Source organism: Schistosoma mansoni, chromosome W (assembly GCF_000237925.1).
Source record: "Schistosoma mansoni strain Puerto Rico chromosome W, complete genome".
Lineage (NCBI taxonomy): Eukaryota > Metazoa > Platyhelminthes > Trematoda > Strigeidida > Schistosomatidae > Schistosoma > Schistosoma mansoni.
In genome coordinates, this window is record NC_031502.1 from 10,190,014 (window position 1) to 10,216,753 (window position 26,740).

Sequence of the window (26,740 nt, forward strand, 5' to 3'; positions counted from 1 at the left end):
GTACACTTCTTATCCTATTTATTCCATGTCTGTAATTTATTTTTTCTGACTATAAATATTGATTAACGCTTGATAAAAGTGAGTTGGCTTACCCGTCATCTCTAATGCGTGTCATTTATGCTTCGCTCGCTGATATTTGCTCATGTGCTTATAGCTTTCTGGCCTACGTCATCCGTTAATAAAACTGTAGTTGCCGCTTCTCTTTGCCTTCTGATTTTATGCACCGTTAAGATCTGTATTATGAAGGTTATCGAGGTGAACCATTAGTGAAGCTCGGCATTACCCCTGCACCTCAGTTGATATTCACTCTGGGACTCGAACCCAGTACCGTTCGCTTCATACGCCATCGAGGCAGTCCGCACGGGAAGCACACATGCCAACAAGATATTGATCAATTACAGTCCTAAATAACAATGGGAAAATACAAGTAAACAGCACCAAGTGAATTAATTGCATGTTACCTATTTACTCATTTAATCGTATTCCTTATTGGGAACTAACTTTCAATTATTAGTCGCAATTTCTGTTTAAAAAAAGAGATTAACGATCTGTTTAAATACAATGTCAATAGATTTCAAATTGATACTATTGATTTAACAAACTTCCAGTGATAGCTAACATGTGTGAGTTGAATTTACAATTTATATACGAATCGATGGATAAAATCATATGTTCTGTCAGCGTATTTTTATTTGTGATTACTTCCGCCAACAAATCAGAAAGAGTTTATGATTTTATCACTGAACAAGATGAGAAGGGATATTCAATACAAGAGACGATTGGATTTCGAACATTTCAACAGATGCATAATCTACAATACAGAGAATATGAAAATGGTTTTCCACCTGGTATTTATGGGTCTTCCATCATACCTACTACTATATGGTATCATTACTGGAGTCGGGATACTTATGAAGGTATGTAGTGTGCGGATCATGGGGTTTCTTAGTTTTTTGCATTGAACTATTGTTAAATTGACTCAATAGAGATTTAAAGTTCGAAGGTTTCTTTTGATTTCTGAAACAGTTTGGAAATCGTGACTTCACCGGAGATGGAACGCAGCAACTCCAGACTCCCAAACAAGACGAAACGGGTGTCCTCTACATCAATTCTAGCCACAACCCATCTATTTATTCTGTAACAACTTCAAATTCCATAGTTGGCACTTTAGTCTCTGAGCTACTGAACGATATTCAAAACCTATATCTACTCTCTGTTTTCTGTCAAAGCTTTCAGCTTCTCAATATCCAGTTGCCATTCATATTCGCATTAACTCGTCACGAAAAATAATTGTCTGGTTAACCCATTTAAATGTAGTTAGGAATTATGTGGCTTATGTTAAATAACATTCATCATTCATTATCACTGAATTTAAATTATATCAGTTTAGTACCTAAAAAAATAACACTGATATCTTATTTGTTAGTTTGATTGGGATAACGTCATGGATTTATTACAATATTTAAGGATTAATATTAATATTTAACCTTCCTTCACTTTGTAATCAATATCGAGGAGCGAATTCGAAACCCTAGTGATTTGGTACTGTTTCGAAAATCAAACTTGCAAAACGTTTTGTATTTTGAATTTTTTTTAGTATCTTCGTTTCCCAAGACTCTAGAAACCTTATAAATAAGGTCAAACTAGTTAGTACGATTTAAAAAGTGACAAAATAATAATGGTCTATTGCTGTTGTGATGGTGTAGCGATCTTTTATTATGGTTTCTGTGTGATCGCATTCTAGGTTTTGTACAAACTTTAATTCAAACAGTTTGTGACTTCGATTCATCTTTACACTCCTAACAACTCCTCTTCACGAGCGTTTGTGATTTTCGGGACATACCTTTTTTTTATTCATTTCCTTGTTAATTTTATTGTTGTGTACTTGTGTTTGTCCATACACTTATCGTTCTCTTCTTGCTCACACTATTTATTCAGTATTTCGGATTTTATTAATGCTTGTAACGAGTGGTATTTTGAGTAGTGAGATTTTGTCTTCTCTGATATTTGCTTCTTTTATAATCTGTCTGCATTAACAGATGAATGAAATATGTTTCCGAAACGCTTCTGTTTGACCTATTCTATCCCGTTACATACTAACGTGATTAAGCGGATGAATAAATGCGAAGTTAACTAAGAGACTATATTTCATAATTCCTCACTGACATCAAACATGAACTCAACTAAGGTCCATTAACATAGAAGCAAATTTAATTCCCTTAGATTGTAGTGTCGGTTGATATGTTAAGCCCATATACCCTTATTCTAGCTCCTGAACAAGCCAATTCACCCATTCATCATGAGTCACGTTTTCACCTTGTTAATTATTCACTTATTAACCCTATTTTCTATATGAGCGTATATGTGTGTACACTTCTTATCCTATTTATTCCATGTCTGTAATTTATTTTTTCTGACTATAAATATTGATTAACGCTTGATAAAAGTGAGTTGGCTTACCCGTCATCTCTAATGCGTGTCATTTTCACTTCGCTCTCACTTATTCGCTCCATCACTCTGATTTCCTGTCCAGATCAATGAATGTACAAAATACATATATTCAAAATCCATTCTCGTATTTGACGTATTTAAATCCGTTATTCACCAGAGCGGATTAAGTCATGTATTACATACGAGGATAGACAAGGTGTATTTTATGACACCAACCATTCATACGATCAAACTGGAGTCAGATCAAGCCCTCACAAAGTGGTGAGGCACATTTGGAACATGCACCATTTCTCAACTAAAAGATAATCTCATATGACAACAAACGACAATAATGCCTTTTGTAATGAATCTTTAGATCTTCCCATACTCATCATGCATAAGTTATATGTATATACAAAAATAATATGAAATGTAGACTAGTAAAGAAGATGAAGCAAAAGCTCATAGTATCGTCTCCATATTAATATAAGGGTAAGATCTAGAACAATCATTATTTCATGTCACCACTAGGCTACCCTTCCACTCCTGATATGAGTGACTTTAAGTCCCACAGTTACCTACTAAAATTGCTTTGCACCTACCTCAAACCCAGTTGGTTCTAAAAATTGTAGTCATATGTAGCTCACTCATACATGGTCAAATCGTTGTTTGAACATGGTTTTCATTACTAGATGATACTACTAAAATACCTATCAGGGTATATTGAATGAATTTTTCTCTTTTAAGAAGAGACGCATGGCGGCGAGCAGTGAAATCTAGAGCGCGCCTGTTGTTTTATTTGAGACTCGTCAGCTAGATGTATCTGCATCCTAGAGTTGATGATCACTCCTGGACTCCAACTCAGTACCGTTCGCTTCAAACTCCATCGTGTTGTCCATTTAGCTTAAAAATGATTGTGTCTTAATGGGAGTATTGAGGCGATTCGCACAGGACACACAAATGTCAAGAGAGATTGATCAATGGTAGTCTTGAACATCAGTAGAAAGATTAAAATAACCGATACATAGAAATTAAATTTATCTCTTATTTGCAAATTTTCTGGAAGTACGTACTTACTTCTCTTATCAGGCTAAAATCCAGCTCTATATGTTTTACGGGAAATGGGTTTGCCTTAGGAAAGTAATCTTGGTTTTACTGCCTTAAGTTTCTAAAAATGTCACTCTGAAAAATAGGATTTTAGCTTAATATGAATCATCATTCTCAGATTTATAAATAAGATGAACATCTCCACATTTTCAGCTGAAAAAAGGCAGATTCACCAAGAATTAATGCAGAATATCCCAGTTTGTTTTCAAACAAAAATTAATGGACAAAAGTGGTTATATAATCAAAATTAGGAGACTGTTAAACCAAGAAAAATCATGTACCATCTATCTGAATTTAATTATATTAAAAGCTGGACATCTTGATCTATGGGATTCAGTAGAATTCATTGAAGAAAGATGGATCTTAAAGCAGAACTAGCTAATACAAAGGCACAATAAACCCATATGTCTTCTTTGCACGTTGAAGTTATGCGAATAATATATTCGTTTATGAGCAATTGTATTGTGATGTAGGTTACTTATATCCACATAAGTAATACATAACGATGGTCAGGCATAGAATGTATTTCAGTAGAAGATCGATAAGGAAAGAACAGAGACGGAACGCAATCGGTATGAAAATGCATGAACATTGAAATCAGAGACAATGGACTGATATTTGCAGAAGGAACAGTCAAGATTGAGACAATTGATTGATAGTTTGCAAATTAACTTTTTACTGTATGGTTGTGAGATTTTAGTGAGATGGTCTGTAATTTTCGTGTCAGATACATTCGATTGTCCCCACTCGTGTTCTTGTTCACTACAGCATCTAGGGCACTTTTACATAAATCTTATCTTAAAAATAACAAGACCCATGACCCAATTTTTGGTGAAGATAAAAGTCACTTAGACAAGTACTAATGATTTCTGTAACTTTCAGTATTATAACTTAAGTTGTGTCGACCTCATATATTAGGCTCACTCTGATATATATATATATATATAAACGTGGAAGCACTAAGCATGTGGAAAAATGAAAATCGGAGGACATTTTAAAAAAACCTGATATTTACTTCAGATAGTGACTGTTTAAATATTACTGTAGGATACATTTGACTATAAGTTATATAGCACACCAGCAAACATTAAATTGCTCAAGTTGTCTATGGAAATGAATATTTGGATAGTAATCACATGGGTATTGGGGATCACAAATCATACTGAATATTATCAGAATAAGCTAATCGGTTATTTCCATGAAAGTTCAAAATGCTATTTTTAGAACAGATACGAGGTGTAATCATGTTACTATTGTTTATCCATGAATTATATATTTTTACAAAAGTTAATGTTACACTTATTCTGACTTAACAAGAACTGAATATCATTATCAACGAAGAGAATTTCTTTGTGTTAATAATTTAAAGAATTTAGGGGAAGATATTCAACGAAATAGAAATAGTTCACAATAGGAAAAATCACTGAGGCATATGCTATCATCAAACTTAGTCTAATGCATACCACTATCAAGACCTTAATATTCACAAACACGAAAAATATTTGATTATCTCAATCTGCTATTTGATTTTAACTAATTCCAATTTATTTCCACCAGACTATTCAACTGTAAGTTAAATAAGTTACTTCAATCAAGTTTTTCTTTTACTAAATATCTGGACATTTTATTTTAAATCAGATATGTTTCCGCATAATGGAAATATGTACTTGGCTGATGTGAATTGGCCTCACATAGTCACATTATGTGATGAAACCAAACATCCAAGATGTTCATGGGCTTATTTTTTAGCATTGATGCAACCTACTTCTTATAATCCACACTTGCTAAAACAAATATTTGGTGACGAGTTTGAGAAATCATCAGATAAACACATCGTTACACCAATTATACGTGGTGGATGTTATCGTTTAAGAACAATAGATCAAATGAGTTTAATATACATATATACCATATGTCATCTTTATGGTGATACAAAGGAAGCTATTCCTGACTTAGAAGTGAGTTTCAGTACGTAAGTTTCCTTTTTTTATGCAGTTCTGTTATTCTCTGAACTGGTGTTTTCAAGGATAAAACTCTCGTCGTTAGTCAAGTTTTGTAATAATCCCACATTATTCAAACTTTTAAATCGTCATTGTTGTTTTTTGATATTCTGTATGATGTGGAATCCCATTTGAATTATTTTCAACTAAACAGACCAAGAATAGTAGTTCACCATACTCATCTTTTTTAAAAGTGAATTTGATATGAACTGAGGTGTTTATCAGTTTAGAGAAATTTATAAAAGGATTTTTTTTAATGACAGATGTGTCATCTACATATCTGAGCTAAATCCGAGGTTTGATGGTTTCATATGATGTTAAATCGCCTTACCCTTAATAAAAAGAAGGCCTGACTATTCATCAAACCTGGTTTGTTTATCCAAACATCTATACTTCATTCTGTTTCGTTCCCCATAAGACACACATAAACCTAACCTAAGTTCTAACTACAACATTTTCCATACCCATTACCTTAAATGCAAATGCATACAGTGGTGTTTCGCACAGAATCATCTTGACCAAAAAAACAACATGACGTTGACATGATCGGACCTATTTTGATTTGGACTGTACTAAAGATATTCTGCTTTGTTTCCTTTGTATTATTTAAACTTATATAAATTTAATTCAGTTATTTATTTACCCCTAAGAATTGGTTTACACTAAGTCTTGGAATGTCAGAAATTCACATTTCTGCTCATTGATATATCAGAAATATGTATCATCAACTGATGATTAAATTCAGGATCAGCTAATATTAATGATAATAATAGCACTTTTTACCTTGAAACATGTTTAGATTTGAAAATGAAGAAAATTTAGCTGCGCTGACTTTTTTATTAAAAGTAATTCTTGTCAGAATGAGGTCATTCCAATGGTCTAATAAATCCTTATCTGAAAAATATGAATTTCTGGAAGGCTTCATTGAACCCAACCACTAGCATGTAAAAACGAATATTAATGAAACATTTAAAATGCATAATAATTAAAACAGTTAATAATCACACTTATAGCCTTATGAAAACAATTTTCAAATTTTCTGTATTTCAAATTAACTCAGGTGTGTCCAAATCCATGTAAGCGAAGACCTTGTCATTATATTCAAAATGCAGTTGGTGGTTCTTGTAAACGTCGTGGCTATCATAAAGATGATTATGAATGTTTATGTGAATCGGTTTGTTTAAAAAACATTTTATTATACATGGTATTTAGTTTATACATCAGGGTAGCGTGTTGATTGATTTCAAATTAATATTTGCATTCTGATTAATCTGATAAAGTAAAGCACTGCACTGAAAATAAGATAAGATTTTATTTGAGTTCTTAAATCATTAACCAATAGCTTTCATTATCTATAATAACACTGGTAGCCTAAAGACACAACGTTTAACCATCTATTTCAAGAAACATCAGCTCAATAACTTTCACAAATAAACTAAGAAAGTTCTTGTAGTGAATTTTTGGGTTGTGGAAGCATTTCTCATTTACCCTAAGCGGTAACGCAGAACCCATTATGGTGAAAATTAAGAATTAAGTAGTTAACGTCGCGTTTGAAAATGCGATCTTAAAAATTAAGAAATCTATTTAGCCACTGTGCATTTCGTTTGTCTGATATATATGTTATTTGAATTTATCTGTCTTTGAAATGTGTTAAATATCTTAATTAGGTAATGAATTGTTTATGGTTGTGGAGTTATCCTTGTCGACTTGCGTACATCAACGTTTAGAGGTCGTCAGGTGACTCTTTTTATGGATTCAGTTTAAATGGATATCAAAAAGCTATATAACTGACTATTAACTTATTATTGCGTGAAGTATAACATTTAATTATACAAGAGAAGACACACTATATGACTACAGGATGAGGGGTAATTTGTTGGGTGATGAAGCTGCTGATAGTGGATATGCAACTACTTGTAAGATGACATTAAATTTTTATCAACTTCCAATAAAGGTGTTATTGTCTAACAAATGAAACTATTTAACACATTTTCGGTTTAAATATTAGGCGTGGACATTTACTTTTCTTCGGTAATCTCCTCTATTAATAATCTTCCTGTTCAAGCATATTTTTTTCAACTTTTAATACTGGGAAAATTTAGGAATTCAGTAAAGAAAAGTAATAAAAACTGTTGGTTAAACAGAATTTACGTTCTATACTTTTGTACTGTTGATTCAGGAAAGAATTCTCATTCTGGCTGATCAGTTTTTTATACATTTCCTAATGTATCTGTGTGGAAATTTTGTACAATTCAAAGGCACTTCTCATCTGGGACTAATATCGTTTGTATAACCATTGAGAAACCTCAATAGTTAACATACAGTACCTCACACAGGATTTAACTAGTGTCTCCCGAGTCTTACAATAACCACAGTGCCTTTTGATAACCGAGTTAGAATTTAATTTATAGTTCGTTCAATTTATGGCAGGTTTCAGCTTGAAAATATATTTATTTAGCTATTTTCAACATTTATTTTTCTTTAATTTAAGGGATACAAATGGGAAAAGGACTCATTATCGTGTACCATAATTGATACATGCAAGTTGTTCTGTAACCATGAGACAACTGAATTTTGTTTTCTTAATCAAACATCAGGTAAAACAGAGAGATTTTTGAAGAAATTCCACTTTATTTTGATCATTGTTAATGTATTTTTATGATTACAGAGGATTATGTGTATCAGTGTTTATGGATTTTTAGTGAATTAGGGCAATAATTTCTTGTGAAATATGTAGCCATAATCAGTATCTTTTTGACTGAACAATCACAAACAATATGAATATCATTTAAACTTTATTAACCCAAGGACAAAGTAATATGAAAAGTTATACAATATTTAATATGAATCCGTCCTACACATTTAATATAAGTGAATAGTTATCTAACAGTTCCATTATGGTTACTAGCATTATAATCGTTTTAAACTTAAACAAGTGTAGCAGGGTTAAACATTTCATTTCACTGATTAAAAGTTTACATATTCAACAGTAGTAACTTATAAACAAAATTAAATTAACCGCTGGATGTACACTGTTGAACTGTTCTAGTAGTTAGTCCTTACTGGTGTTCTGATCTACGACAATGAATGTATCGTCTATGTAGCGGCAGTATAGATCGAGCTTCTTAATAACCTCCTTAAGTGGGCCATTTTCTAGCTTAGCTAAGAAGAGATCAGCGAGAATCGGGCCTAGAGGTGAGCCCATGGCTATCCCGTCTATTTGTCTATAATAAGAACTGTTAAAGACAAAATGGACATTCATCGTACATCTTAAGAGCAATTCTTTCAGACAATCTTCAGGCAAGCCAATATTGATTTGTTTTCTTGATAATTGCTCGCATATGAACTCAATAGTCTCAATATGTGGTACGTTGGTAAACAAGGATACTACATCCAGTGAGAACATAATTTTCATACTAACATTCATATTTTCCACTTTGGAAGTGAAGTCGAAAACATCTTTTACACTCGTTCTAACTACTGATTTGTGCAAGGGCTCTAAGATTCGCACTAGTCACTTTGCAATTTTGTGGTAAAGGGAATTGTACATGTCTAGAACAGGGCGCAGAGGAAGACCTGGTTTATGAACTTTAGGCAAACCGTATAGTCGTGGTGTATAAGATCCAGTCGGTTTAATGGAATCATGAATCTCTGGTGTAATTATTCCCTTTTTCATTAGATCCTTAAGAGAATTTGTCAATTGGTTTTCTACTTTTTTATTGATATCGAAGTGACTGGTAACTTTTTGAAATTTGCTAGGATCACTAAGCATTTCTTCCATCTTTTCAATGTAATCCTTTTTGTTCATCAGGACTATACCTCCTCCTTTATCAGGTTTGGTTATTGTTATAAACTGTAAGATTCTTGTTATAACTCTAGGGTTTCTTGTTATAACAGTCCTTCCACTTTTTACACATATGTGGAACACTAATTTACCTTAGACGAATATCTACATTAGATTCCCACCCAGTGTCTATTCTACAGGACTTCAACACAACTCAGATCAAGAACACGAGATTAGCCTGACTATAACGTCAATATATTTCCACACCGAAATCCAACACAAAGAACAGTCAATCAATAACAGTCAACACATAATAAGGATAGGGGAATATATATAACACATATAACACCTGTCATCCTATCTAATGTCTGACTCGCCCACACATCAGTTATGATCAAAGTTTCCTCATTTCTTAGTTTCGTTAAAGAGTCTCGGTGCTTCTTGGTTAGTAGGTGATTTGTGGTACTCCTACTATTCTTGTATTGTTGGCTGCTATCAACCAAAGTGGTCTTAAACCTAGCTAGGTCCTCCAATGAGGTAGGAATCAAGTCAGTTGTTTGTGAAAATAAATTCTCAAACTGTACATCAGTATCTAATTGGTTGATTCTATATCTACTATTGCAGAATTACTTCTTCAATTAAAAAATGTCTAATGACCAAATATTTTCCACACCACTTTATCTGTGAAGTGGAAAAAATGTACTTAAATTGCTTGATCTGCTTTAATAGAAATACATGGAAAAGGATTTGAAGAACTCAATAAAATGATCGTATGACCTTTTGCTTGTATAAATGTGTGAAGGATCAGCAATTCAAATGAAGTAATAATTTTAGGGAATAATTCGCTAAAATCATACTTGAAATGTTAGTTTACCATACAATCCTTCATCATTTTTATTACTTTATATAACTCAACAATGACTGAAGGAAGCTATAAATTAAAACAGAAGTATTTATTTAGAGCTTTCATTCAATCACTCTATTCACAGTACGATAAAGAATATAAACGTTATCATTCAAAAAGTATTACTTCGTAAACCGACTTATTGGTTTCTGTTACATGGTTATGAGACACAGGTGTTATAAATGGACAATGTATCGTCATAGACACTTTTATAGGAAGTATATGTAAAGCACTAAATGAGAGTGGTAAACGGACAAACGACCAGTGTTAACATTAAGCGAGGGATTTTCGAAGAGAAGACGAGGAAAGGCTTCATACCATAAGAACAAAACTTAAGTACTGTGGTATATTAAAACTTTATGTTGGTTAGTATTATCTTATAGAATAGTATCGTTTATTAATTTAGCTGGTTTTTGTGTAGATTACTGTATATGTCGAGAATTTTCCTCACTAGCTAATATTATCTTGTAAACCCATGATTACTGGAAAATATCGAAAGACTTTCCTTTTAGTCTTAAATTACTCCACAGTTTTTATTCATGACCCTACACAAGAATAAATCTGGGACGTATAAGTATTGACTGTACACTAGCAGGTTGCTTAAAACATGGGTAAAATACTTGTCAAACAATTTTTGGTGGTCACTGTTTCTCCAACTGACGTTAGTCTAGATTAAATTCATCTTCGAAGTCATATTCATTTATGGAATTATGTTATGAACAGAATCGATTACCGACAGTCATATCAAAGTGACATGATCGCTGACAGTAATTTGCATTCAAACCCCATACCGTGTCACATATAATAAGTTATTAGTATAGGCTTGTGGAGGTTGTTGAGTTTTAATTGAGATCATGAACCGATCAATGTTAGACCACCAATTAAAATCTGAAAGCACTGGATGGCCGTGTCATTTCAATAAAGGACTCCTCAGTAGTGCGCATCCACGATCCCGGATATGGGACTTGAGCCCAGGACCTTTGGTCTCGTTTGAACGCTTAACTTCTAGACCACTAGGAAAAAATGGCTTTAAAATGTTTCCCGGTTTTTAATGGTGGTTTAAAAATTATCGGTCCATGATCTTAATAACTATAATAAGTAACTTTGATGGCAAATTAATCAATAATCTTTTCACCATAACCGACTGAATTAGATAGAATATAAATCCTATGCATCTGGCCATCATCTGCATTTATGTAATGCATTAGTTATCAGTATGGGGTTTCGGAGATTGTTGCATTTCATTGAGATTTAGAAACAATCTAAGCTTTCCATGACCTTAGATCGATTCGTTAACATCAGTTTCTGTTGGCGGCATGAAATGGAGGAAGTCTTAGAGTAACTGAAATCAGGAAAAAGGACCATAAAGGATTCAGTTTAATGACTGTTGTACACTGCTATATTAACCGTTTAAAGCCTGTAGCATTCATTTATTTATGTGTCGGAAGAAATCAATGATAATACACATAATTTGCTATTCCACAAAATTAGCTGTATTCGTCACAAGTCAGTTAACTTCCTAGTATTCTTGTCTTCGTAAAGTTCGTTTACTTTCCATTTGTTAGTTCTGTAATGTAGTGGAATAATACATAACTGTTCAACCAGTATCCCACAACTTACGATTAACACTTTGATATATATATATATATATATATATATATATATATATAATTTAAATTTATAATTAGGTGTAGCTACATGTGTTTGTAAAACTGGTTACACTGGGTATGACTGTAATCAACCATTCGACGCTTGTATATCTGATACAATACTGAAAATGAATCCATTAGACGCTAGTTCATATATACCATCAGGATATGAAGCATGTGGAGTTCTGTTTAATCCAACTAATAAATGCAATCCAATGAATGATATGTTAACTTACAATTGTACGTGCAATATAGGATATACAAGAGATTTGTCTTTACCATATGATAATTGTTTGAAACAAAAAGATAAATGTGATACACATTTATGTTTGTATGGTGAATGTATAAGTTCAAAAGTAAGGTTTATCATTTATTTGTTCATTGAGTTTATTTAAATTTCATATACAATTTGATTTACAAGTTGAACATATGATTACATTTAGAAATTAGTGACTGAAAACCACTGGTGAGTAAAATAAAAATTGGCTGCAACTGCAATCATCTATTTAGTCTCGAATATAATGAAACTCTTGCAATGTGTGGTAGCTGGAGATAGTCGATGAAAAGCCCTTGATATAATTTTAGTGTTAGCTGACATTCGCCAACAAAATGTATATTCAATTTTAGTTGAACTTACGTTGTCAGCAAATCCGTGTTGGAATTATATAAGTACGATGTACTAAAGAATGCGATATTGATTGGTACTCAGTGATGAATCAGTGCGAATATCTCGTTTCTGTTGAAGGGTCAGTGGCAGTTCAGATGGTGATAACATGCTGCTGACAGTTAATAAAGCTTATTCAAATCTCACGAGCACCATCAGTTCCATCAAAATTACAGATACTCAATGCTAAGTAGTGTCAATATAGGTATAAGGCTTGGTGTCAATAGCTTTCATTCACTTAGTATCAAAAATAGTGCACTAAACGTAGAGTCAGTTAAACTAGTGACCGTTCTCCAAATTGATCGACAGAATTTTTCAACATTAAGTATTAAACATACATCAAGTTGGCTGTCACTCAGTGATTCATCAGTGAGAAATTTTTCTCCCTCAATTCCCTACGTATTTAATAATGTACCTACAATTCTGTCAACTTTTTTCTTTCTGTACTGGGATGAGATGTGATAACCTGAACAAATATTGTCATGTAAGTTTATCTCACTAATCACTCAGTTTTATTTTCTAAATGAACACGTGATCAGTAAAAATCTCTTTACGCTTGTATATTCTTTCATATACACTGGTTACTGATGTCTTTCCAAAGTTTTCTGTTTGTAACTTGCTCAAATGACCTAGATAGTGGTAAAGTTTAATCGCCCCATGTGGCTCTCATTAACAGTCAGTGACTTCATATGCGTAGTCTGGCAACCCATAGTCTTCTTTCGTGCTATCCTGACTATCGTTAGGATGAACTAAAGCTTTTTCATGATATAGGTGTCCTAACCAACTCAGTCGATGAAAATTTCGAAGCCTTACTAGTCAATTTTACATATTTTACCTGTACATTATGTTTAACTTCAAAATTACTTACTTGGAGCTTCCACCAGTATGTGAGCAGTACTTCAAAGGGGTCCATGATCAAAAGCTAGTCTTAAAACAGTACACAGGAAACTGTTACACAATATACTAGCCTCATGTTAGGTAGAAAGATTTCTCGCTCGCACCACAAGGAGTGTAAACGTAACCACTAAGTGGAATGCTTGTATTTACATACTGATCTCATTAGTTATCAATCCATCAGGGTCGAGGCTTCCAAGTTAAGTGAAGTCTTCAACGCACTTGATTCCTCAACTCCCTAATGAATGGGTTAGGTATTGGTTTATACAAGTACTTAAAGCGTGTGAAATGCACTTTAAGACTTCTTACGTCGTTACTCGTAAGATTGAAGATTTTCAGTGTCAACTAAATAGAACTACGTTATCTATGTAATTTAGAGCTTCAGACATGAGATCGATCCTTAGTCAATCGAATGAAGAAGGCATTGTCTCTAGAAGAGTCCATATAATAAGACTAAGTAAAAATTTGTAAATTCGAACAGCTTCAACAAACATCATTTAATGTAGTCAATTTAAATGATAATTCTACATAGGAAACAAACCACTGGTATATTTTTTTAGTAGGTTAATATACTGTATTATGACCCATCTAGATGACAGACTTCTATAAATAAACAGCATAAGTTCTTGTCTTACAGCACGCTTCCATCAGTTACCTTTTACTGAGTTAAAGATATCTGCCTAAATATATGGAACATTATAATTCAATACCTCATTTATCAATGACATCATTTAAGATAAAACTAACTTTAAAAACCGTAATTTGTATGTAATAATTCTTCCAATGATTCTGCAGTACGTATAATCATTATTAGGATGTTTCTTTTTCAAACTGTGACCACATAACACTATGCCATATATCTCAATACTAATATCACGATTCTGTCGGTGTTAGAAAATATATTCGCTGAATCATTATTGAAAAAATCCACAAGTTATTTTGGTTTTTCATCCTGTAAAACAAGACTGTCACAAAATCAATAACAGAAATAAATGATGTGTACAGATGATAATAGAAATAACTACAAACTAAAAATGGATTCTCGATATTGATTAAGTTAAAGAGTGATTTCGCCTGATTCACTAGTAGAAACTGTAGTCACTATCAGTTAACACTACTAATCACTAATTATAAGCATTTTGTAGTTTTGTAGATTTTCATCGACATTAGGTATGTAGCAATAATAAAATCAAATGTGCATATCAACAAACGGATCATTCCACTATACATAAAGGACAAATCAAAAATCACAACATTACTGAGGCTGCTTAGAATAGGCATAGCGCAAAAACCAGAAAAATCATCTCAATTAATCTGGTGAAAATCGAAGGATGAAAGAATGATGAAAGAAGTAAAGCTAAACACCATCTATAAAAAGAACTGTTTCAACTGAAACGTTACTTCGAACGAAGTGGTAGCCCTCTTCATTTTCATCTGAATGAACACTAACTATTTGACAAGCGCTATGGTGTGTCTCCAGTTTTTTAATAAACGTTGATAATTATGCAAAAACGTTTGACTGAGGAAAAGCCGAGAATTTGAATAGAGGGAATACAAAGAAAATTAGAGATTGTTTGTAAAATTGTCACTCAGGTCAATTAGTAATCAATAAGCACACCTCAGTGAGTGCGATTTACCGACTAATTGGAAAAATCCTGGACAAATATGGAAACGAGAATCAGGTGTAAGGTGAGAGACTTTCAAAATAAGTATACGGACAAGTTCAAGGTCAATCAAGGCCCAGTCAAGATCAGATTTGTATTATGTTGGACAATTAGAGAATCTAACTTCTACCTGAGTCCTCAAAATTAAATAATCCAGCTTAGAGAATGCAACACCACAAAAATCATGATTTCTTGGATTATTAATAAATGTATTTGCTTAAAATTTGATTAGTATAAAACTGATCCAATCTGTTTACCTTTTTCAGCTGGCTCAATAAGTATATTTGAAAGAATCAGCAATTGGTTTCAACTTAATTACCTCTTGACTCAAATACACAGCCTAGATAATTTAAGAAGCCGATTAAAGCTAGTAGTAGGATGACTCTCTCTGTGACCATTTTCTAACTAAAATTGCAAGAAATGTTGTATACATTTCCATAGTATTTAAAATTAAATATATAGGTGAACATAATGAGTTAAATCATGTAATCAATCCAAAAGTTAGTGAAGACATTAACCTCGTTTTACAAAAGCGCCGATAAAAATAATTAAAATACTTCGGAATCAATGGTGACTAAATTTTGATAATCTTATCTCATATTCTGTGGTAGTGAAATTCTACGAAACGTACAACCTCATTCCTGAAAATATTTGGTGAAGAATTATTTTGTGAACATTTTTAACTACTCTAATCGTTTCTAAGTAGTTTCATCGTTTTTGCCGAAAAAGCTAACTTGATTTAGTAATGCTTTGAATTTCCTCTCAAATGCAAACAGCCAACGTTGTTCAAAGTATTAAATACATCTGATAACCATGGCTACTACTTCAAACACAGTATATAGTAATCAATAAACACTCTTCTATCGGTTCATTATTGGCAAAAGATGACTTTATACTGATTAGAAGCTTAAGTAACTAGTTTTATGAATTAACATTCAAGCTGACATTGATTACAGCAAATGCTTCAGCTTTGTGTTTTCACTTTTACTGAAAGATTAATCATTCTTAAGATAAATTATTTAATCCTAACTGGATCGTATGCTGTTGTAGAACATATAACTTATGGTTTAAATGGAAACAACCAAAGCTTTTTAATGAAAGAAGTTGAAAATATGATTATCACAGTCTACTGTAATTTTATGCTGTTTTGTTGATGCCTTTTGGGAAAAACATAACTTAGTGTCATATCTAATGACAGAGTACTGTTTATTGAAAAAACCGTAATCGTTATTATTTAAACGAAAAACCTTTGCTTATGATATTCCATGGTTCATTGTTTAATCTAAAATAAGTTGACTAACTATAATCTTGAGACGGTATTTCTAGAGAATCTAATAAACTATTGTGGACAAATGTTTTCATATATGAAATATGGCTATAAGGCTATTGGTTATGAGAACAGATTATAATCAAAAGGATTTTATTTTGAAAACTATCTTATTTATTTACCGAATAAATAAAATACACTGAATACTATCCCAATTAGTCTCTGTTGAATAGATTCAAAGTGTCCAACCACGTTTACTGTAAAATTAACATTGAGATTTGAAAGGAATTTTTTAAAATAAACATGATGAGAATATGGAAGATATCCTATCACATTCTTGAGTATGTTTGAATTGGTTCTCAATATCAATTCATTACAAAAACCAGGTTTATAGCTCCTTTAGTTATTTAGAGGAGGGACCGAAGTGATAATTTATCTTAAATCCTACATAAACTGTATGACAGGTCGATTGATTTGAAAATTACTTAAACGAATCCTGGTCAAATTATATTCACAATAAGATGGTAGAATTGGTTCATTCTTCTCGAATCTGAGCCCTAAATCTCAAGGGAATAGATTTTTAGGGTAAACAACTCCTTCCTCAAAGCTTAATATGAGCCACGAAAATAAAATTTTCAATTATACGCAAAATATTCAACCAATATACTCTGATTATTTGTTACTTGCCAAATAGCATATACCTAATAATTATAAATAAAGGTCACAGAACTATGTGCTTCTTCTCATTGTGCCGACATTGTCTGTGACTCAGGTGAGTTATTCTGCATTTTGCCTGTAGTAATTTAGACAATATTTCACTTATTATCAATAAGTTTGTAAAAAGTATTCACGTTCAATAAGTTTCTGACTTTGTTTACCAATAAACGGACTCTCAGATTTTCATCTTACATAAATAGTTAAACGATATTATAATAAATCTTATTAATGGTATTTAATTTATTAGTAAACAGATAGGGATTTATAATAAATTCGTTGACACTGATTCCTTGAAGCTTAGTTGCAGTTTTACATAAAACTACACGCATAATACTAGGTGGTTCAATAGGGCTGTGTTCAAAAGGAAACAAATATACAGTTCAGGAATGAGGTATATTTCCCAAGTAAGTTTATTTTACGAATTATATACACAAATAAAATTATTTATTAACTCCTAGTTCAATTCATTCAGTTTCATTTATTGACTAAACATTTACAATTATGTACAATTACTATTACTATTATTATTGTGGGTTTCATTTAATTAGTGGTTACTGAATAAAGCAGTCTTCATCAATACTATGTTTACTTCTTTTCATCGATATAACAGCTTCGTTCCGTTGCAACAAGTAGAAGGTAGCGATTATTCTGCAGTCATAGTAAATAGTCGTACCGGTAGCAATAATCAAGATATCATTCAACTAATACCACTGGGATATTATTGTTTTTTTTTTCGAGTCATTACAGAATATATCATAATAAAATCAACCAACTGAACATATTATTTCCTCTTTTTTGGGAAGCTCAAAATTTCATCGGTTGAAGACAAGTTTATTTTGATAATAGACTTGTTAAACTTTTCCAACTGAGAAAAGAAGTTTAGTTCATGATTGTAAAATAAGATTGTTTGAAGTTATAGATCTTTTATTGTGTTCAGATCATAATTTGATTATTCAATTCAGTAATGAATTAATATTTTCTGGAAGGATCTTACTTACAGTGTCTGTGATTGTGAAGAAGGATATGGCGGCGAAAAATGTGATATACCTAAAGGTATTTGGTCAGATTGGTCAGAATGGACATTTTGTGAACAGGATTCTGGATCTACTGGAATGAGTACAAGGATACGTTTGTGTTTATCTGAAAATGAAGAGGATTGCGTGGGCGAATTGGAACAGGTAGTTCACTTGACTTCTTAAAATACATTCTTTTGTATATGATTATTCCCTGTCAAACTATTAAAATACAACGATAAGTCAATAATACATGTAATATGTAGAAAACGCCTACCTGTGCAATTAATGGTAACTAACACAAAACTTATTTCTGGTGTGTCTTGACGATTGTCGGAAGTATCTAACATAAAACAATTGTTTATATATTTTTACATTTTACTTCACCTCAGGTACGATTATGTGAATCAAATTTAACTTTTACACAAAATGAATCCATTTCGGAAATAACATGGAATGATTTTACACAATGGACTGAAAACGCAATGCTATACACTTTGCTTTATATGGGATTCGTAGCTATATTATTGAAATTGTTAAATTTGTTCAAGCACCATTATTCAGATTCAAACAAGAAGTTATGATATATATATGAAGTGTATTGTTTACTGTATTATTCAAGACGCCAGATATATTAATCATAAAAAGACAATAAATCAGTGGGTTTCAGGTGAAAAATGCTCAAATAAACAGAAGATTTAATTCATTCTCTCCATCAGCTTATTCGCGGAAATATAATTATTAACTAAAATATACCGTTGAAATTGCGGTTCACTTGAATTAATTTCATGGATAAGCAGAATACTGTTGCATAAGTTTATCAGTAATAATACATAGTGATTACAGCTTTTTTCAACGAGTCAGTTGTACTCTTTCAATGTAAATAGTGGTTCAGTATAAAAGATAAATAAATAAGTTGTTTTTCCTCTTTCCTTACTCTCTTTGTCTTTAAATAAATTATGTTAATTTATGACTGCTGTTATTACAATGAAGATTATATTCCATTTAGACTTCCTTTTAACGAAAGAGTTCGTAGTACCTCGAGAATATTAATTGATCATGCATGAACATGACCTTGAAATAGACACGACTAACGACAATATAGGAATCTTGAGTCCAGTAGTTTATAAACACTTCCTTTATTGTAATTTGTAATCATCAAAATCAGATTAAACTCAGGGATACTTTTTGAATCAATAAAAAGGATATTTGTACTCATCATAGCTACATCAACCATCACACTAGTAATAAGATAATCATTTTCTGGTTCTAGCAACTTAACGAAATGATCTTAGCTAGACTACCATTAAGAAACATGAGGGCACTGGACCGTAGTTTCTTTGTAGTATGAAACACTTCAGTAGAGGTCATCCCGCACCTAGGTATCGAACCCATGACATTTGGTTTCGCGCACGAACGCTTAACCACAAATCTCCCCTATACTACTAATAACAGCCATCTGCTCACTGGTAACTATCTTGAAGATCCGACTTATGGAGTTCTAGTAATAAACCATGTCCAATGTAGTTAGATCCGTGACGAGTGTGAGACAGTTATCCATTACAGGCCGTGGATGAGGGTTGCTCAATGTCGTGAAGTGATTGCAGTCGGATATCAATACTTTTGGATACGGACTCATTTCGTGGTTTAAACTGAAAATTCCACAAAACCACAAATTAATAGTTTTTTGATTTGTCTATGACATAAAATGAGGTTAACTAGGTCCAGTTAAAAGTTATGTAGTAAAACAGGTATACTAATTTTGAAGGTTCAGGAATCTATAAGTTTGATTTTTGGACGAATAGGTATTTGAACTTTATCTCATGAGGGGGTTGTAGGTTGAATACGAAAATAATTTACATAATAATCTTGATATTTTCATAAAGCGAAATCAGATGGAACAAATTTTAACGTCTCTTTCGTGTTCTCACTTTGCACACAATCATTAAAGAGAAAATGATTTTGTATGTAGTATTGAGAGCCGGTGAAGCGCGTTCAGGATTTAAAAGTGAAGAGTTTTAGTCAAAAAAACACATCATGGTTTTATTTATCTGCAACCACAATCCAATAATTAAAACGAATAAAAATCAAGTTTACCTGAGAATAGTAAAAGTAATAAACATTTTGTTCTTTCCTGATTATTGAATGTATCCTTGTAGTCATAAAATATATAAACCAAAGTTATACCGTGTAGAAATAATATCGCATACGGGTTAAAAAGCTTCAAAAGTGAAAGGATATAGATTTTTGGTAGGTATTAGTAAGTAATATTCGCTTTCTTCAGTTGGGTAACATACATTTACAATCAAAAGCAGACGAAACTAAACTGTTTACAGTTGTCTCAACCTTATTATAAACAAAATAACCATAGTAGAATAAGCTTCAGGATTGATTTTGTTATTTACTTATATATTTTTTGATAATATTAATATCAACTATATTTTCCTGAAGAAGCTCGTACCACATTATTGGAGGAAACGTTAGAAGTTTTCACATTTCAATTATTAAAACAATTTCACATTCACTGTTATTTATCTCCTCGTTGCTCAAATTCTGTCAAACTATTAGTTCATATTTGGACGAATAATCATATATACTATGGACTGTCCGATTATTAAATTTTCATAAATGGTTAGTACAACTTTTTGAATGTATTTGCCATTAAATGTTGTCTTTTTTGTCACATTATTCCTAAAGTGGTCTCGTGTGAGAACTGATTGCAGTAAATAAAAATGAACACTCGAGTGAAAGAAGAGATTTCTCTCCTCATAATCAAATGTTAGAATTATTTCATGAAATAGTTAGAACGAATATACTCCATAGCTTATGGTTTTCATCAGTTTATGCACTTAAATGGTAAATAACACCAAAGACAGGAAATAATTGTTGCAAAAGTCAAACTGATTAAGTCGAAAGACTATTAGATTTTCAAGTTTATAATGGGGAAGTAGTTACACTTTTCATCTATCTGTCAAGAATGATAATCCAATAGAAGTAGTTGTTATCAATTAAAGTGAAATCTTTAGTGGTTCACTTTCCATTGTATGTGGTGGTTTCAATTCATGTGACTGTAGCTTCCTTACATCACTAGGTCACCAAAATGTAGTAGATTTTCCTACTCGTTTGGATGCTCATTTACACTTAGTTTTCATTATTGATGCGGATACATATGCGACTCGCAAACGTGCTCCATTGTCTAGCCGGGATCACCGTATAATTCGTGTTCTACTTAAAGTATATGGAAAACATCGAAAGAATACGACCTTACGCCAGACCAAAAAAGTCATATATAGGAATTACTCAGAAGAAAATATACAAAGTTTAAAAAACACGTTTCGTACGACTAAATAAGAGTTATTTACAGATGACTCACTGGAAAACACCACTGATGTTATCACTTGTTATCTTAAATTTCTGTTTTGATATTTGTTGTCCCATTGAAACCCTTTTTGTAAGTTTTGATCGACTTATATCTTCACAACTAAAGCGACTACGGAGGGTAAAAGAAAGAATGTACAAGCAGAAAAACTCTATTGAAGTTGGTAAGCTAAATGGTCAAATAAACCTAGAGATTAGACGTCTCAACTCCATGTTTACTCAAAAACTCCTATCTTGTAAAAACTCTCCAAGTATGTGGAAACTCTTTAAAGAACTTACAAAGGACAGGCAGATTAGCAGCGATAAGCAGCTGAATGTTTGTGACTTAAATAAGTCTTTTGTATGTCAGTCATCTGATGTCCTGCTTCCTATAACCACAGGATTGAAGAATAATTGTGTTCTTAGTTTCACTAGAAATGATGTCCGAAAATGTCTCTAGTCACTTAATTCATCCCAATGTTTAGGATCTGATGGTATCCCAAACCTCACTTTTTTTAAAAATGTGCTGAAGTTCTATGTTATCCATTTACGAGTATCTTTAACAGATCCTTCTCAACTAATCTCATACCAAAAATGTGAAGAAAGATAAAGATAATCCTAATACTTAAGAGAGTACCTGGTGATAAAAATGTGAAATTTAGACACATAGGAATAACTTCACCTTCCCTCAAAATAATGGAAAAATTATTGATACTCCCACTTCAACCTGCAATAAAAGAGCACAATAATCTGTATCAGTTTGTTTGCAAATGCAAAAGAATAACCTTAGATGCCGTCGCTGTTCTGCATCACAATACAGTGTTCGGCTTGAAAAATGGTAAGAAGTATATTCTATGCGTTTTTCTGGACGATACTTCTTCTTTTGATTCTATACCAATTCCTGCATATTATCTATTATTCTTTGCTGTATTGAGGAGAGTGCTGAAGGCAGTTAGCAAGGTGTTTGGAGAATCTTTTGAAGTCAATAATAATACTGTTGTGGATAGACATTCAAAGTTTCTCAAACTTCTGGAAGGTGTAATCTTAACAGATACTAACCATCCACTTGATTCATATGTATATCATCTGGTAGAGCGAGACGTAAATACATTATAATCCATGCACGCAAGCAAATCTATAAAAGTTCTGTAATACATAACCTAGCAAATATACTCTGTGACGAAAAGGTTGTTGGAGTTAACCTAGTCACTAACTTGTATTCTTAATAATGTCTCAAATTTGATATGTTGTACAGACTGATTTTTTCTCACCCTTTTTTCATTTATTTTTTTGCTTTTTGTTAAAAATTTTTTTGAAATACCTCGTGCTGAGAATTCTATACTGTACCAAAATATAATACTGAATAACAATAATAATGATAATAAGTGATCCTTACATTGTTACCCCTCTCCTACTTTAGGTATTCAAATTGACTGTTAGTCTTGGGCTTTATGTTCTGTTTTCTCAAACCGTCACTTGAATCTTTTACATTTTATGAATGTGTGTGTGATTTTGTCCATTTGTTGGTTTGATTATTTCCAATGAAACATGTACATATTTATTTATTTATTTTCTAACATGTGAATGAAGCAATTCTATTCATTCATCAACAAATATTATTCTCATTGATTAGACCATTCTATTCAATATTGTTTAATGAAATATAGTCATTAATATTCTTTTGATTTAGTAATAAAAGAACACCTAATCAACAAAACTCTCCTCTCCATTCAACAAATTGGTTGCAAATATCTATGGATTGCAATACTGAAATCAAACTGTTGTATACTGAATAATGTAATCTCGTTTATACAGTGACTGGAATTATGCTAGTCTAATCTGAACAGAAAGTTTCCATCGAATCCATCATTTGTACAATGGCTATTCAAAGATTGAATAGATTTGAGTCACCAGCTCGAGACCAGTGACTTTATTGTGTTAATCATAAGGATGTGTGTAAGCTGAATATCAGAGATGTCTAATTGTAGTGAGCAAGAACACAATTGGAAACAATCGAATGTATTTGAACACAAAATTACAGAATGTCTTGGTAAAATCTGAGAACCATACAGTAAATACTTTAGTTGCAGACTTCAGACTTCATTGTTCCTTCGGTTCCACACAAATCTTTTTTTCTCATTCTCTTTTCTTTGATCTTCTTAACCTCCTGTCTCCAGGCATTTCGCTTTTGATTGATGATACATACTACTTATATCTGTCGACATCCATAGCACAAACCATATTAGCTTTTGAGTCATAAAACGTAGTCGTTTCACATCTTAATTTTTATGTAAATTGAATTTATATTAATTAATTATCTTAGTTACAAAGGATAAATGCATTTTACCGATCAATAATGAAAATGATTAAAAAGAATATCTGAATGCAGATATACATTTCCCAGTTCCCCCTCAGAAAAATTAACAGGAAACTAATATTTTAGGCTTAGATTACTGAAATAAAACAAAGCATCATCACTACTAAATTTGACAATAAATGTTAATAACTGAACCTATGCTTGGAACAAATCGACATGAACACAAAAATATGAGGTTTTTCATAATAGATAAACCATTAGGTAGTCTGATGCTGATATGAATGGTAGGCGAAAATCTCTTGTTATTATGGTGTAGATAATGATTTGTAAAGCAAATGAATACACTTTTGATATTGCTAAATTTTTTTTACCTTATATGATAGTTTTACCTATGTAAAAGAACAAAATATTTAAGAATTTATAGTTTTATGATACTTGATAGCTGATTATCATTAATTAATCATAGAAAAGAGAGTATAAGATGTTTTGACAAAATGCTTTTTAGTTGGATAAAGATGTGCTTTATATGGAGATAGATATTGGGTTTGTTTAGTTACACTTTAAATTCTATTACTTCAACAAATTCAATCAGTTTTGTAGAATGACCATCAACTGTTTAATAGGAAAATTAATTTTTGAAACTAAATGTGATGGACAACCACTAAATAAGTACGAGTACTGTTTCATTACATCCGAAAATTTAATTGAATACCAAAATAATTGAGGTCACTGTTCTGTTCGCATTCATGCATGCCTTAAAAAGGTGTAGCTCTATTATACAGTAATATGACCCTGACTACATAAATTTATAGTTTTTAGGATTTGTAATGTTATTTGGTGGGCTTGTTTTCGGTTTAGGAAAAATAATTTTGTGCTGGATGACTAAAATTACACCTTAAATAGTTTCCCATTTCAGAGTGAAAATCACCTTAGATTAGTGTCTTTGAAATAATGGTATACAACTACAGTTATATTTATTAATGTTTTTGTAATTTTATTACTTACTAACTCGATTTTTCGTAGGTGATACTTTCTACATCAAACTCTGTGAAACAACTGAATATTGTGATGCCATTTATTTCGGAAAGCATAATTAATTAAAAATGATGAATAAAATTCGTAGCTCACCGGAAAGGTTTGGAATATATCGAATTCTCCAAGGTAGATGATTTATTCATGGAGCTTTCATTATCTTTCCAGGTACCATCACCAGCACATATGTAGAAAGAATCATTTTCTGACGACGTTGCCAAAATATACATTGCTAACTTCACGATCAAATCATTAACCTCATAGAACACAACATCTATAAAGTCGGTTTAATTCTACAAATGTTTGTGTTCTGTTCCTCCTTACTATTAGGGTGGAATGGTAAGTTCAGTTTACCAATTTGAAATTCTATCTAAAATTATCCTGAGTTTCTAGTTAGAGAATCGTAACGTTTGAACAGAATTTCTTTGTAAACTAATACTTGAAACTCTACGGAGCTAAGTACAAATGAATACACAGTAAAACATTTTAATGCAGAAGCACCAGCTACTGATTACTTTGTCAATGTCATTAAAAGGTTTTGGATTTAAATAATAATTTATATTATGTCCAACCGTTCGATATTGAAGTTCATTGTGTCACCCGGTAATTTCATCGACTTGCAGTAACGATATTTTACAAATATTAACTAGATATATATCATGTAAAACTTTTTATCCTGTTATTCATCCTTTAAAAGTTTTTCTAATGATGCTGATTCTTTGGTGATTCGGTCATTCCTTATTGATGGAATACATACATTTTAACACACAAAGATAATAGAAGACACAAATTCGACAAATAAAAGTGTAGACTTTTTATTTAGAAGTAAGTGCTAATCTACTTCAACACTGATTAGTAGTTTATTTGGTCATAAGAACTATATCAAACCGGTTTCAGTGTTAATTTCTTTGAATAGAACGACAAAGGTATGCTTTCATGATGGAATATCAAATTTCTTATTTACTTATAGGAGAATTAATACCACAGAGAACGCCTTGAACGACTTCAGGAAAACTGGGTAAGTTTATGCACACTTTAAAGTGATTTGATATGTGACATATGTGGCATATAATCAACACAATACTTCTTTATTTAAATTGATTTTATGTCATTTGGGTGGAATTCCTTGAGCGAAAACCCAAGTGACGATAATGTGTATGGATAAAATAGTTAAAAATGAGAACATGGTTAATGATCTAACTGTCATGCTAAATTATGTACAATTTATGTTCTACGTGTATTAGCGTATATTTAGATAGTTGTGATACTATAAAGTTGAGCAAATTTTATGTTTGTTATACGGTATAATTTTGAATGGACTGAATGCGATTTTATTGTTGATTGGATAGAATGACTTTCAAATTTATAACATGGACCATACTTTTACGTTATACGAAATGCCTCACATCTTGAAAATTATTTCGATATTTTCACTAACGGAGTGTTGGTTGGGGAATATATATCCGAATTCCAAAAATTATATGACAAATGACACCATTTCAGCAGTACTTACTTATCCACTTTGATTAAGTTCTCCAGATGGTCCTATTGTATTGGTTGATTCAAATTCTGTATGATTGTGATTGTTTGGACTGAATATATGACTGATTAACATTCATATCATATGCTTATTATGACTATATTTTGTCATCTTGTTATCATTTCTAATGATTATTTTTACTGTTGGTTTTGAATTCATTATTATGGACATTTATTTATATCCACATGCTTGATCGAAACAACTCTTAGTATTGACGTAAAACCATCATAAATGTCTTACTTCGCTATATGCCATGAGAATGTTTGAATCGCATTAATGTGTCTAAAAACTATTTGTTTTACTCTAAACCTGGTTCTCAGTTTCTAGCTTGTTTAAATGCACAAGTTGATGCTCAAATATATGATCCATTCACCATCTCATGTATTCTCGCGTGTCCTCTG

The 26,740-nt window shown here is 32.0% G+C and overlaps 1 protein-coding gene across 1 annotated transcript; it reads left to right on the forward strand.

Annotated features, from left to right (window-relative positions):
• Positions 1-655: 655 nt before the first annotated feature.
• Smp_159520 (hypothetical protein) lies at positions 656-18,677 on the forward strand (the record flags this gene model as incomplete). Its single annotated transcript, XM_018788492.1, has 7 exons — positions 656-917; positions 5,176-5,495; positions 6,598-6,711; positions 8,029-8,134; positions 11,914-12,230; positions 18,067-18,258; positions 18,486-18,677. The coding sequence occupies 7 exons, from the start codon at positions 656-658 to the stop codon at positions 18,675-18,677; spliced, it is 1,503 nt and encodes a 500-aa protein (XP_018654029.1).
• Between the last annotated feature and the right edge of the window lie 8,063 nt (positions 18,678-26,740).